The sequence below is a fragment of the Dendrobates tinctorius genome, unplaced genomic scaffold (assembly GCF_039654945.1).
Source record: "Dendrobates tinctorius isolate UK_male_01 unplaced genomic scaffold, ASM3965494v1 ptg000147l, whole genome shotgun sequence".
NCBI classification, from domain to species: domain Eukaryota; kingdom Metazoa; phylum Chordata; class Amphibia; order Anura; family Dendrobatidae; genus Dendrobates; species Dendrobates tinctorius.
Window position 1 is genome coordinate 11,074,497 of NW_027361814.1, and position 15,763 is coordinate 11,090,259.

Here is a 15,763-nt window from a genome sequence, read left to right on the forward strand (position 1 = left end):
AATAAATGATGTTACAGTGCAAGGTTTGAAGACGTCTTAGATCTTTTTATTCATGGTAAAACAAGGTACCTGAGTAAACGTGTATATGTACATATAATATGTGTGTTGTATGTAATGTTTCTCTTCAAGACAAAAGAATGGAATAAAAAAACGAGCAGAATGGTCTTGAAGAGTTCGCTTTGTAACCTCATTTTTTTTGGGTATCATATCTACAAGATTCATTTTGTTTCTCTTAACTGATCAATCTTCTTATATCTGGTGAACACGGGACCAAAACAATTTTTTTTTTTTTTTTTTTGAAAATATGTGCTTTCCCTCCCTGCACAGATCATTCATTGACCTACGCCTAGAAGTCTGTAGCTGCTTATGTCTATGCAGCTGCTGAGAATAAGATGAAGCACGAGCTTGATACTAAACCTAGCGTTCAATGTAAAAATCGCAAAATCTGTTTTTGTTTAATGTATATCACAACCTGAATGGAGTATATATAAAGCAAACTGCATTCACCAAACTGTGATGTTATGTCACCTCTCCTTTACTGGTAGCTCAAAAATCTCCATTCTTTCTACTTCATTGGAAGTTTGTGGCATCAGAATGCAGGGGCACGGTCTTATGTTTAGTCACAATTAATACACGTTTTATCATTCTCCTTTTGGTGCTGGATATTAACTGTTCTGGTCTTTTCCATCATGCGCTTCGTGTACGGTGGTGTGCACCCCCTGCTGACCCGGTCTGTGTTTCAGGAGTGGCCGTGTGTAATATCCCTTCAGCAGCTGTGGAGGAGACGGCGGATTCTACAATCTGCCATATACTGAACCTATATCGGAGGAACACGTGGCTGTATCAAGCGCTGCGAGAGGGGACGAGGGTGCACAGCGTGGAGCAGATCCGAGAGGTGGCGTCTGGGGCCGCTCGTGTTCGGGGAGAGACTCTGGGCTTGATAGGATTTGGTAAGTTATACATTTATCTGAATGGCCTTACTTGGTGATGCAGATATTGATTTTACAACCTGACAGTGTTCAGGTTGGTGGTCTGAACAATATTTTTTTTTCAAGGGATTGTCACAGGAGCATTACTACCTTTTTTAAAATTTGAGCTGATCACCCAGGGACTGGCTTCTCCTTAGTGATCACCAGGAAAATGGATTTTGACCAGACACTGTAATGTTACATGCTGGCCATTCAGCGTAATGTTCTCTGACAACCCCGCTGTGCACTGTAATATTCACAGTAGGGAAGTGAAGGGGTGAGGTTTATACTTTAGTGTCCTGTGGGATTCTTCTCCATTCTTTTCCTTGTTGCCTATTGGGTTTACATTCGTTCTAAGCTTTGTGTATTTTACTATTTCTTCTATATCTTGATATTGCCTTAGCACTGGCGGATGTAAGCTGCGACAATCTGGCTTTCTATCCGTAATCTCTAATCCCCAGTGCTCCTCAGATTATATCTTCTTAGCGCTTACTGCACTTAATTGGCTAAACCGATGTAGATGGCGCACTCACTTGACATCTAGCTAAGAGTCACCGCCAGATTGGGCTGCCCTTGGCCATTGCAAATAATTTGCAGGGTTCACTTCTGCTTTATCTGCTCAGTGATACAGGGGCCCATAGAGTGCAGAAGTCGTCATTTCCTAAATGAGGTCTGATCTGTTACCTGGCCATGTTTGGTTTCTTCTGCGCTCGGCGATTACTTGTGTGGTTATTGTACGGCCGTTTGCACGGGACTGTTATATGTGATGAGTTTGGTTCAGCTGACACCTCTTCTCCCGGTGATGTTTTTCTCTCACAGGTCGTGTAGGACAGGCAGTGGCCGTCAGGGCCAAGGTGTTTGGCTTCAATGTTATCTTTTATGACCCATACCTGCAGGACGGAACGGAGCGCTCGCTGGGTGTGCAGAGGGTCTACACACTGCAGGACTTGCTTTACCAAAGCGACTGCGTGTCTCTGCACTGTAACCTGAACGAACACAACCACCACCTCATTAACGACTTCACCATCAAACAGGTAAATGGCCCCCTACGTTGCAGATTTGATCATTTCTGCCCTTTATAAACTGTGTTCCAAATTATTATGCAAAAAGAGTTTAGGAGTGATCAGGTTAGAATTTTTTTGCTTGTCATTTAACCTCATTGATGGTGATGTGTGTCAGGGCTCTTTATATCACTGAAAGCAATTGCAGATACCTGTGCAGATTAGTTTGGCAGGTGTGTCCAAATAAAGGCAAGACTACTGAAGAAGGCTGTTCCACATTATTAAGCAGCCTACATTTTTTGCCAAAATGGGAAAGAAAAAGGTTGTGTCGGCTGCTGAGAGGCAACAAATTGTGGAGTATTTAGGTCAAGGCATGACTACAATCAACATTGCCAAGACACTTCATCGTGATCATCGCACATCAAGAAGTATGTAGCTGATTCCCAGCACACACGTGTGCGTGCTGATAAGGAAAAATTGAGGACTCTTTCCAACAGGCAATTGCGTCAGGTTAAAAGAGCAGCTGCAAAAATGCCTTGTCATAGCAGCAGACAAGTTTTTGAAGCTGCTGGTGCCTCCAACGTCCCCCGAACAACAAGATGCAGGGTCCTTCAGAGGTTTGCAGCTGTGCGTAAGCCATCCTGTCGACTACCTCTATCCACTGCACACAAGCAGAAATGGCTCCAGTGGGCCAAACGATACATGAAGACTGACTTCCAAACTGTTCTGTTCACCGATGAGTGCCGTGCAACGCTCGATGGTCCAGATGGATGGAGTGGAGGATGGCTGGTTGATGGACACCCCATGAAAACACGGCTAAGGCACCAACAAGGAGGAGGTGGAGTAATGTTTTGGGCTGGAATCATGGGGAGAGAGATTGTCGGCCCCTTTAGGATCCCTGAAGGGGTAAAGATGAACTCCATAATCTATGTGAAGTTTCTAAAACAGCACTTCCTGCCATGGTTCAAGAGGAAGAACCGTGCTTTCCGCAGTAAGATCATTTTCATGCCTGATAATGCACAGTCTCATGCTGCAAATAACACATCTGCATCTCTGACTGCTATGGGCATAAAAGAGGACAAACTTATGGTGTGGCCACCATCTTCCCCTGACCTCAACCCCATTGAAAACCTCTGGAGCATCATCAAAAGGAGTGTCTATGATGGCGGGAGGCAGTTCACATCTAAGCAACAGCTCTGGGAGGGGATTCTGTCCACATGCAAAACAATTGAAGCACAAACAATCCAAAAACTGACAAATTCAATGGACGAGAGAGTTCAGAAGCTTCTTTCCAACAAGGGGTCCTATGTGCAAATGTAACATCACCTAGAATAAAGTTTTGACTTGAAAACTGTTTGATTTCATTTTGTAATAAGCTGATAATGCTTATAATTTCACAATTCACCATTTTTTTTGTTCAAAATAAAAAGGTTGAAAACTCTGCTGTGCATAATAATTTGGAACATGCATTTTTTGAGTTTCTTATTTTTAAAAAATATACTGTTTTTCATAGGCAGTTTGTTCAAAAACATTGCAATTATACTAGAATAGTAGATGACTGGAAAATAACAATGACTGCAATTCATATAGGTAATGTAGAGAAAATGAGGAAATATTTTTTGCATAATAATTTGGAACACCGTGTACACGGGCTTATATATGCGTTTCCATTACACAATCTGCACAAAAACATTGGAGTAATCCTCTATAATGCAGGAAGGAATGAGTGGAGCAGCTACTTTCCCCTATTTATAGTTACCCAGCTGCTTAAAGTTACTCAGCATAAAATGACTGTCCAAACCAAGCACAGGTGTTTGGTGCACCCTTGGTGTGGCTGAGCAGTTCAGTGCATCTTCCCACTTACTTTCAGTTTTCTCTGTTGTCCTCCGTTTCCTGTAGTGTCAGAGCCGTCAATCAAGGAACAGGTGGGTAGAGAGCGTGGAAAAACCAGTAGGTGTGAACTGCTTGGCCACTACAAGGGTGCACCAGATGCCGGTGTTAGGTTTGAACAGTCATTTTGAGCTTACTCGCTTTAAATCCGAACCTGCCATAAATTATAGCGCAACTCCATGGCATGAAATGTTGACTCCAGTGCATAGATGGCCAGACATGTATCAAGGCATATACACTGGTAAATGAAATACCAGACCCCGTAGATTTCCTCCAATCTCCTTATCAAATGGAAAGGACCGAAGGGCCGCTTCCTCCTTCCTGTGACATTTTTGCATCATAGTAGTGGAAAATGTAGGGAACTCAAGACCAGAATTAATATTTATACCTAAAGAGAGAATTCTACTTGTATCCTTTCTAAAAATTTAATTTATGGGGCTGGGATATTAGAGACGCGTGTTGTCTGCCTTTATTGTGTGTGCAGATGAAATGAATGGGAGATTAATAACCGTTATGGAAAAGGAGCAATCTGCTCCTGTCCGGGTGCGCGGCAAAACACTCTAGTAATACAACAGCCCAAACTGTAAAAACAAAAAACCAATTGCTGTATTGATCCAATAGTATAAAAGGCACAAAAAGGTTGGTTGAGTACAAAAATTTAAAAAGCAAAAAATAAATATCCACTACGCCAGTGTCAGACTGAAGAACATTGGGCCCATCGGAGGATTTGATTCTGAGGGCCCATCTTCATCCCCCACTGAAGAGCCCCCTTAGCAACTGAAAAGTTTGCACTATGAACTCTCCTGAAGGAGAAGTCAGGGCCCACCGGAGGACTCTCTGGTTTTCTGGTGGGCCAGTCCAACCCTGCTCTACGCTCCCAGGCAACATTTTTCAGGCCTACGTGGTTCATTGTCTTGACAAATTCATTGTCTTGACAAAGGACCTTGTAGGTCTGAAACATGTTACCTGGGGGCGAAGTGGATATTTAATTTCTGCCTTTTTAATTTTGGTGTTGTTGTGCTCAACCATTTTTTTTTTTTTTTGTGCCTTTTTTTTATACTGCTGGCTCAATAAAGAAATTCTTTTAAGAAGCTGTGAGTGCTGTGTATCATTTGGACTGTTGTCAACAGTTTATTCTACGGGAAATGGGAGTACAGCCTCTCTCCCCAAAGACTCCAGTGAAGAGCAGTTGCTTGAGGAGTCGTATCTTTGTGTATGGTGTGACATCTAGTCTTTTCAAGGCCTTTAGCACTTGAGTAGACTTGCCATCCTCTGCTGATTCTGACCCAGTCTATACAGTAAAGCTGGAAAGTAAGCTAAGCTGTTTGATGTTTGTGTGGGTGTGTGGAGGGGGGGGTGAGGCTGTAAGTCATTTCATGGAGATTGTTTTTTTTTTTTCCTCTTTTTTCTATCTATAAAGTCCCATTGAATTCAGCTGTAATAAATGGCACACCCAATAAAGGATGGAGATTCGCCTCTCTAATATTGCATTCATTTATTCATAGGGATAAAGGATGGAATGGTGACTAGGGAATGTCCATGACTAACTTTTATCCTATTTCCATGTGATTATATTGAAGCTGTAATTGAGCGTTACAACGATGCGCTGCGCTTTGTCTGCAGATGAGGCAGGGTGCTTTCCTGGTGAATACGGCTCGTGGAGGGTTGGTAGATGAAAAGGCTTTGGCTCAGGCACTGAAGGAAGGCAGAATCCGAGGAGCGGCTCTAGATGTTCACGAGGCTGAACCTTTCATGTGAGTATTACTGGTTCACCCTATATATAGTGTATGTCTGAAGGATGTATTAAGTGGTGTCCTAGACGTCTATGGGGGTCATTAGAACTGATGAGGGTCACAGAGATATTTCCCTCAAAGTGTGGTCCGCCTGTGTCCAACCACTGTGACCACCTCGCATTAAAGGGGTTGTCCACTACTGCACAGCTGCAGTTTTATCAATTTTTAGGACCCCATTAATGTTGTGGGCAACCACTTTTTTACTCTTCAAATGTAAACAACTTCTAAATGGCCTAGGTAACCGTATTGAGTGTTCACAAAATGCTTTGTTTTGTACATTTCACAGATACGCTCAGGGTCCTCTAAAGGATGTCCCCAATCTGATCTGCACCCCACATACAGCATGGTACAGCGAGCAGGCGTCCCTGGAGATGAGAGAAGCTGCAGCCGCCGAGATGCGCAGGGCGGTCACAGGTGAGGTGCAATGGCTTCTTTTGGGAAGTGGCAAAATGCGAAAGTTTCAAAAGCTTGGATTAAAGTGCAAGCAGAAGTTCATTTCAACAAGTCAATAGCAGGAGAAACCTTGATAATTGTCCAAAAGGAGCTGTGCAGTGTGGGTGCTGGGAATAGACTGGATTATGGCTCCAATCTATATGTGCTAATTGGGGACGAGCAAACATGCTCGGTAATGCTGTTATCACTCGAGTAGCACGGTGCTCAGATATGCTCGTTAATCGGCGAGCATTGGGTGGTGCTTGATGTAAAACTCTGATCCCTGTCCCGTATGTGTGACGTCTGGTACACAGCCAATAAGCATGCGGGGATTGTCTGCACGTCACTGTAATGCCGTAGCCATCTTGGTTGTGGCATGACTGTGATTGGCGGGCCATGTGACATCATCAGGGGTTATAAAAGGACAGGTGCTGCTCGTCACACTGACACCATTGCACAGCTCCGTGACACTTCGTATTGGAGGGAGGGAGTACTTGTCTAGGCCTGTGTCTACAAAGTATAACGAATCAGAGGCCTGTAGTGTTGATACTGGTGCTGAAGCTGAGCCATCATACTAACAGCCCTGTTTGTATCATATACAAGGTGCATTTAGCTGAGGGAGGGAAAATCGCAGGAGCAGGGAAAGTGACAGAATCCAGTCTCTAGACAGGGATTAGGCCTGTGCAGTCCCTTTGCAAAATATATAGCTGAGGCTTTTTTTGTGTCAAACAATTTAATATATTGTGTGATCCATTGAGTATTACATGCTTTGTGGTACATTTTTGTGTTTTATATAACTCTCCAAAAAAGTGTTTGAAATTCATAAAGTATTCCGTGGCCTGGCGTACATTTTTGTGGTATCTAACAACTCTGAAAAAGCATTAAAAAATGTTGCAGGGTAAATTTCTCAGCCATACAGTATTCCGTTGTCTGGGGTACATTTTTGTGATCTATAACTCTGAAAAGCGTAAGAAATTTTTTCTGGGTTAAATTACTCGCCCATACAGTATTCCTTTGATGTGGGGTACATTTCAGTGATATCTAACACTCACAAAAAGCATTGTAAAATTATTCTTGATTCAGTTACTCACCATACAGTATTACGTGGTCTGTGGTACATTACGATGGTATTAAACTCCCAAAACACCTTTGACTGCAGCTGGTGACCATATTTTTTATTTATATTAAAAAAAATAAAAAATAAAAAAAATAAAATTGGTTTAAAGAGACCTAGCGATTAGAAAATGCATAAGGTTTGCAATAAGGGACAGGGAAGTGCTGATGATGGTGCACACAGATGACCAGGATGTGGGCAGGTACGAATACCCCTGTTGCTGGAGCACCATAAACACGCCCATCCACGACACATAGGTTCCTGTCCCACTTTGCAGATAGGCACAGTACACTACATCTGAAGCCAGAGCAAGCAGTGCGAACAGGTGATCAGTTGGATAGCATATAATGCTTCCAGCATGCTTGGCCGCACCACCAAGTCTTCCATACAAGCCAGTCTCACCAGCCTAAAGTCTGGTTTACTTCATTCCACCATGTTGAATCGCGGGAGACTAGTGATCCCACACTAGGACAGTCCGAGGAGCTCTTTACAACATTTCTTGTTTATGGCCTCTCACCTTGCATATTCCAAGGAGTACATGTTGTTTAGTGGTGCACAAAACTTAGAGCAGCCACAAGTGGATGATTAGGGAGGGACAGCAAATTTTGTCTAAGGAGGAAGATGATGAGATACAGATGCCAATGTCAGCTTGCTGTACTCAAGTCACCAAGTCAGGAGAACCAGGGTGCGGCAGTGGAAGACGAGTTGGTGGATAACGAAGTAACTGACCCAACCTGGGAAGCTGGCATGCCGAGTGAGGCCAGCAGCGCTGAGGGGGATGGATTAGCAGTACCACTACAGGCAGAACGAGGAGGGATCGGCAGCACCAAAACAGGCAGGAAGAGTCACTGGTGTGACCAAAGGGAGAAGGTGGGCACCTGTTCCACAGAGCACTAACACTCCTGAATTTGTCTGTCAAAGAGTTAGGTCTTCCCCAGTTTGCGACTTTTTTTTTTTAAAGAGCGTTCTGAGACACAAATGACTTTTTTTAACCTGTGCCATGCCAAGATCAGCAGGGGCCTGACCTCTAAGAACCTAACCACCATGACTACACGTCATCTAAGCACCCTACTCAGTGGTCCAAAGCCCTGGGTCCATGATTGGTGCCATCAGTTGACACCACTGCCTCTTCCCCTGTCCAAGACACTGGCATAAATGCCTCCTGCCCTGCACCTGTCCTTGCAAATTCTGACTTGCCATTATCAGGCAATTCCAAATCCTTGTCCCAGCACAGCGTTCAGCTGTCCCTACCTCAGACCTTGGAGAAAGTTTGCAGCCAACTACCCACAGGCCCAAAGGCTATACAGACACATTTCTCGGCTGTGGAAATGTTGTCGTGTTGTTTGTCTTGTTGACACAAAGGATTTCTGCCGACTCATGACGACAGCAGCCGACCCTCGATCCCCAGCCGGGTGTGGCGTCCCAGCCTCGAACCAGCATGTGTCCAGGAACATCACCCTTACCCACGTGGTTACTGGTATCGTCCACTTAACGACCGACACGTGGACAAGCGCTTATGGCCAGAGACGCTATATTTCACTGTTGGCACATAGGGTAAACATTGTGGAGGCTGGGGCTAAGTCCCACGCTGGCACAGCACATGTGCTCCTGAAGTCGAGGATTGCTGGCCTTACCTCTATCAGGGTTTCCTCCATTAGTTCCTGCACCGCCCATCTCCGATGTGCTGTCTCATAGCATGTCGCCCACATCAGCTGAAATCTCTGCAGCACCGCCTCAGTGAAGCGGCAACAGGCTCTTTTGTCTAGGAGGCAAACTGCACACGGCCACAGTGTTACTGAAAGGAATAAGAGACCGACAGATCTGTAGTTCTCGTCGGTGAACCCCAAACCAGGCATGGTTCTGTGTGATAATGGCCGTAACCTGGCGGTGGCTACGAAGGCTGGCAAGCTCACACACGTACCATGCTTGGCACATGTGCTCAACTTGGCACAGTTCAGTGGTTTCTTAAAACCTATCCAGATTTGCCAGAGCTTCTGGTCAAGGTACACTGCATCAGCGCCCATTTCTGCAAATCTGTGAAGCTGCTGCCGCTCTGGCAGTGCTGCAGCTGCGCAAGCAAGTGCCAGTTGACAGACTGGTGTGCAACGTCACAACGTGCTGGAAAGGCTTTGTGAGCAGCAGGGGCCAGTTAAGTACCAACTCCAACACGACCGTCTGTATTTTGGTCCGCCTCTGCACAGAAAACCTGAAGAGTGGGCAATGATGTCTGATATTTGTGTGGTTCTGCAAGACTTTGATGACTCCGCAAAGATGGTGAGCTGCGATGACACCATAGTCATTGCAATGATCCCACTTCTTTGCCTACTTAACCTGTCGCTGCTGACAAACATGAAGCTTTGCATGAGGACTAGGTGGAGATGGAGGAAGACTTGAAACAGGAAGATACTACCCAGCTCAGCCTCATCTCCTCTGCACAGATTAGGAAACAATGAGGAAGTGGAGGATGAGGAGGAACACGAGGTGGTGGCTAGCGCAACAGAGGATAGTACCAACACAACCTTCATCCCATCTCTCCTACGTGGATAGGCTGAGGAGTGGAATGAGGAGGAGCATATGGAAAGTTGTTGTCATGGTAAGACAGGGAAATGTTGGCTGTAGGGAGCTTGGCACATATGGCCGAATTTATGTACCGCTGCCTTTCCTGTGACCCTTGCGTTTATATCTTGGCCGAAAGAGTACTGGTTGTTCACCCTGCTAAACCCACGCTACAAGGAGAACTTTGCATGTCTTCTAAAATCTTGCCATACCAGAAGGCCATTGTGGAAAATACGTTGAAAAAGTTCCCATCAGACAATGCTAGCAGCAGGGGGGAGCTTCCTCCATGCCCAACCAGGGAGGAGAGGTGAGATAGACGCACAGCAGAGGAAGGGGGTACACTGTCGAATGCTTGGGCCAATTTCATGACACCATCCCAGCATCCAGGGCCTGATGACTGGGTATTTTTGACAAGGAGGGATACGTTTTTAAACACGGTCAAGCAATGCCTGGCGACCAAATCAGTGTACTCCCTAAGGGTACCGTTACACTAAGCGATGCACCAGCGATCCCGACAACGATATGGCAGATCTCACCAGTGACATAGCAGCGGTCGCTACTTACCTGTCAGACGCGGCGGGCCTGCGTCCACACGTCACTCGTCGGCGCCACAGGAAGCGCCCGACAAGAAACAGTCCAGGACGTTCTCGCGCGATCAGCGACAGCGGGGGAGCCGGTCGGAGGTAAGTATCACATGTAGAGATATCGCTAGCAATATCGCTGCTACGTCACAAAACCAGTGACGTTACAGCGATATTGCTATGTGTAACGGGCCCCTAATTCCTCTGCGACCTTCAACTATTGATTTTCAACACTGGACACCTGGCATGAGCTGTCCCTCTATGCCTTGGAGGTGTTGTGCTGTGCCGTCCTGCCACTATTGTCTTGTCTGAGCAGGTTTTTAGTGCTGCCAGGAGGGCCATAAGACAGGCACTTTTGGTTGACAACACAATTTGCGGACAGGCTCACTCTGATAAACATTGAGAATTAAATGTACCCCAATGTACATTTGTTCATGTGAACAAAGCCTGGATTAGCCCCCACGTTTTCAAACCCAAATGACAGCATCAGTGTTTTTAACGCTCAATATTTCATGGAGGCCCTCCAGTTGTTGCCTTCAGGGGTCTATGGATGACCCTCCTTATGTTTTCCTGGATGCTTTGTGCAAAGACTTCTATGGTGGGAGTACATCAACTACACTTTAAAAATATTTTCGTTCTAAATTGATTTCTGGAGTCAATTAGTCATCCATACAGTTTACGGTGTCAAGTTAAATTTTTCTCCTATATTTCTCTCCCATACACTATTTTGTGGTCTGGGGTACATTACTGTGATTTCTAACCCTCTAAAAAAACATTTAAAAATGTTACCTGGATTCAATTACTCATCCATAAAGTATAATGTCTCTTTGGGTAGATTTTCAAAGATATCTAACCCTCCAAAAAAAAAATCACAAATTTATCGGTTTTATATTGCTTTTCCACACAGTATTGCATTTTCTTGGGTACATTTTGGTGTATATAACCTTCAAAAAAGTTGTTTAAAATGTTTTGATATTATATTTCTCATCCATATAGTATTACATGTTCTTGGGTAGTTTCCGGTGATATATAACTCTCAAAATTGTCGCTTTTTCGGTATCATATTGCTCATCCATACATTATTGTGTATTCTTGGGTACATTTCGGTGGTCTATAAACCGCTACAAAAAAGCAGTGAGAAATTTGTCTGGATTCAATTACTAATCCACAGTTTTACGTGCTTTGTTACATTTTGGTGTTGTATAAACCCCCTCCCCCCAAATTGATGTTTTTTTTTTTTTTTAATGAATTCAGTGATTCATCCATACACTGTAGAGCGGTTCTTGTTATATGTCGTTGCTTTATTAAACTTACAAAAAGCCTTCCAAAACGTTTTATGCATTCAATAATTCATTCATAGTTTAACATGCTGTGTGTTTAAAAAATTTCTAACAACCGCTTGGCTTAGGACAGTTCACAAAATATTTCTGGTAAAAAAAAAACAAAAACGTACTATTGTCATTTATATACTGTAGAACCTGCTTTGTGTGGAATTTCGTTGGTTTGACATAAAAGTCAGAATTGGCCTGCTACAGGTGTACACTTAATATTTTAATGAGGCACTAGAGTTGCCTTCAAGGGTGTATGGATGACCCTGTTTGTCATTTTTGGTAGGCTTTGCACTTATTGCATAGCCTTTGAGTCTAGGAGTACAACTACATGACAACGTGAACAGAATGTGTATGAGGCCTTCCTTTGTCTAATACAAGGTGTATCCGAGTCAATCTTGCATCCCATTTTTGACAGTTCTTGCTTCCTTCATAAATTTACACTGAAATTTCCAATTTTTTTCTTAAAAATTTAAAATTTTGGTTTACTTCAGTTATTTAAAAAATAATCCTTTTTCAATTTTCCTTATATGCAAGTCATTATATGGGAAAGAATCTTTAACATTTTTTTTTTTTCCTGTAAAATGCAATTTCTTGTCTGTTTGGAAGGTTTATAGTCAGTCCTTTAAAAAGTGTTGTAAAGTGTGACGCCATTGTTCTCTGCAGCGATCTGGGAGTCAGAGATGCTTCCAGGGGTCTTCCCCATGCTTTTCTCCTTCCATTCAGCACTTTCTCCATCCACTTGAACACTTTCACTGCCCCCTGACCTCTTTTTGTAGGGTCTGCTGGAAAAATGTTTGGATTCCCATTGACTCCTATTATACTCGTTACTCGAAATGGGCATCTGAGCATTAGGAATGGCTCGTTTCGAGCAGCGAGCACACAAGCTTTTCAGTATGCGCTCATCCCTAGTGCTAATATAAATTGTGCTCTGACCCATCCCGGAGCACTAGCAGCCATGATCAGGATTGCCTATAGGTAGGACATGTGGCAGCAGAACATAACATAGAGGTCATGGGAGGTTTTTATGTGTTTTTTTTTTTTTTTTTTTTCCAGGCTCCTAAAATGTACAGTTAGTGTGAATGACGTGATCTCTCTGTAAAATCAGATTCCATTTCTCCCAAAGGTCGCATCCCAGATAGTCTCCGAAACTGCGTGAACAAAGAATTTTTAGTGATGACGACAACACAGTGGCCTACAATAGAGCAAACCGGGACCAACGTGGATCTGAATGGCGGCGCCCCCTACAGGTGGGAAGTAGAATTATTATACTGCAAAATGGAGAATTATTTTGGGTTTAGAATTGAAATATTATATCAGAATAATATACACACACATATAATATTACTATAATCAGCGATTGCTGTGATCAGCGTCCCGTTTCTTTTCCCCTTAGATCCGTGTGCGTGCAGCCGCTCCAGGGAGAGAAACGTTGACCACGGCTCCCGATATGTAAGTTCCCTAACATAGCATGCCGTGAAGAATTTGCCCTATTGTCATTTTATTTAAGGATAAGCGCCATTGTGAGAAATGGACGTCCATCCTATTCCCTAACATAGTAATCCAGAGGAAGGCAGATGCTTACTGCCCCATATTAGGGGACATGTTCCTTCCCGGCTCCACATACGTCACCAGCCCCACCACACTGATTCATACCCATAATGTACTTTTCAAGAAGGGCATCTGGACCCACCATGAATTCACAATCACAACATCATGGCAGAGGCCCATAGTCCCACGTTTGATCAGATCTTTGGTGCTGCCATCTGCCCGCTCCCTTCATAACCCTGGTCGCTCTTCTCAGAACTAGCTCAGCTTTATGCTTCTCATACAATGGGCACCAATTAGTTTTTTTCCGCCCCATCAGTTATCAGCTTGCGCACTTCCCCCTTAGCTTGATTGACAGCACTCTCTTGCACACAGGGAGCGCTGCCTGATTTGAATCCCTGGTCCTGCACCGATACTGCAGGGATCGATCACCCAGTGTTGGTGCAGGGGTCCCACGAATTAGAACAGGACATTTTTTCTTACACCTACGTATGTATGGTGAGTATAGGGTAACAGGCCAATAAGCACATATATTTTATGTACTTTTTTAATTAAATATCCAATAAAATATAAGACACAAGATGGTCAGGACTGAGGAGCAATAATTACATGGTAAATAAGATTTAGTAAGGTGTGCAAAACTTAGTCACGACATTGCAGATACCACAACATATGAGTATCCTAAAATCTATAAGGCTCATTACATATCTAGTTTCTCCACTCCATGATAGTCTACTTTCTCATTTACTTAAAAAAAAGGTAAACATGCACAGTGGTGTAAAGAACTGCACCCGACACGTTTCGCTGCCTAGCACCTTGACTAAGCTAGATGTGAAACGCGTGTTGGGTGGTGAGACCTCTATGCCACTGTGCATGTCTTACACTTTATACCCTACTCTCTAACTTACTGAGCCTTATATGTTTTACGATACTTATCTGTAGTGGTATCCGTCTGCAATATTGTGGCTAAGTTTTGCACACCTTGCTATACCATTGCATGTACTTTACTACATACATAATTATTGAAACAGTATACTTTGTAAAGTCTGTTCTATCTGCTGTGTAAATGTCTTATTTAACATGTGTATTGCTCCTCAGTCCTGACCATCCTGCGTTACATTTTATGTAATTTTTTTTTTAAATATATATAATTTATTTAAATATATGTGCCCATAGTGCCTTTGTTAGGTAGGTGCTCTAATTAAGTGATATTCCCATCTCCAGCATCCTATCCCAATATGTAGTAGGTATAATTTGTAATAATATTAGCAAATACCTCCAATTAGAAATATAGTCTAGTTCTTCTGATTCACTATGTCACTTACCCCATGTGCAGGGCACTGCAGTAACTTCTATATCTATGGTTGCGATCATTCAGTGACAGTTGTTGGATCTCTATGGTTAAGACAACCATCCGCTGTCACTGAATGATTGTAACCATAGATGCGTAAGCTACTGCAATGCCCTGCACATGGGGTAAGCAACATAGCTAATCAGAAGAACTATACTAAATTTCTAATTTGAGGTATCTGATAATATTATTGTTACAGGGATAGGATCTTGGAGATGGGAATAAACCTTTAACTAGAAAATAAAGGGGCTAACTTAACATAAGACCTTCATACTCTTCCCCCTCCAATTTGTACAGTGGTGCAGCGTGTTCCTGTAGGTAACATTCATCCATCATCCGGTTCTCCTGCTCTACAGTCCACCAAGCACTGCACGCCATGCTTTTCTTTCCTTCATGCAAGACCTATTTTGCTGTGTGTGGCATGCTGGAGGTTGTTCAGCAAACTCAAGTCTGAATAGCGCTCTAGTTACTCACTAGAAATACAACCCCTCGCCCTCTCTCCCAAAAGGCAGGAGTAGTCCTGTACAAAACCAGTATGGTGGCACTGCCTTGGTGCATTGTGGTACAGCTGCAGGTCCACGGAGACCCAGCCTGTGTGGTGCCGTCCCCTCCGGGGACAGTGATGTCACAGAGGACAGGGATTTTAATGCACCACATCTTACTTTTAGTTCTTGTAGGTCTGTAAAAAAAAAAAAAAGAGCTGTAGCGTGATTGTATGACGTGGTGTAACTTGCTCCATGTCGTCCTCCCTGTGTATCCACAGTCAGGTCGATCATCTGATTTATTAAGACTTTGCTGACCCCATGTGGTCATTTGTGTTACTGCAGGCGCAGTCGCCGCAGTCACATAAACAGAGGTAAGTGAATATACAGTCACCCGTGTTTCCTTTTTCTTAGGGTTGTTAAACATCTCACTACAGTCGAAGCCTATTGGGAATAAAAATCCGATTCCTAAGAATGAGTCTTGTAAGATCGTAAAGTAACTTTAGCGATGGTGCAGTCGTGTCGCCCTACCGTTACCGCCATGTGTTCAAAGAAAGAGGCATAGATGGTATAGAGCTTTACAATCTGTGAAAAAAGCGTGAGCCTCACCATAGGGCTGAATAACCCGACCCTACAGCGGCCGTGTGTTGTCCTCCCACTTGCAGACCCAGCCGACAAATATTTCTAATTCTGAAGAGTTCTGCCCATATGGATAGTCG

General features: G+C 43.7%; 1 protein-coding gene across 3 annotated transcripts in view; it reads left to right on the forward strand.

The window, feature by feature from the left end:
* CTBP2 (C-terminal binding protein 2) overlaps positions 1 to 15,763 on the forward strand; it is a 105,629-nt gene that overhangs the window by 88,980 nt on the left and 886 nt on the right. For all 3 annotated transcript variants that reach the window (XM_073546410.1, XM_073546409.1, XM_073546408.1), the window contains 6 exons: positions 744 to 950; positions 1,788 to 2,002; positions 5,483 to 5,613; positions 5,939 to 6,066; positions 12,790 to 12,913; positions 13,060 to 13,115. In XM_073546410.1, coding sequence (XP_073402511.1) covers positions 744 to 950; positions 1,788 to 2,002; positions 5,483 to 5,613; positions 5,939 to 6,066; positions 12,790 to 12,913; positions 13,060 to 13,099 — 845 coding nt within the window. In that variant the 3' untranslated portion in view covers positions 13,100 to 13,115. The remainder of the gene's footprint in view (positions 1 to 743; positions 951 to 1,787; positions 2,003 to 5,482; positions 5,614 to 5,938; positions 6,067 to 12,789; positions 12,914 to 13,059; positions 13,116 to 15,763) is intronic.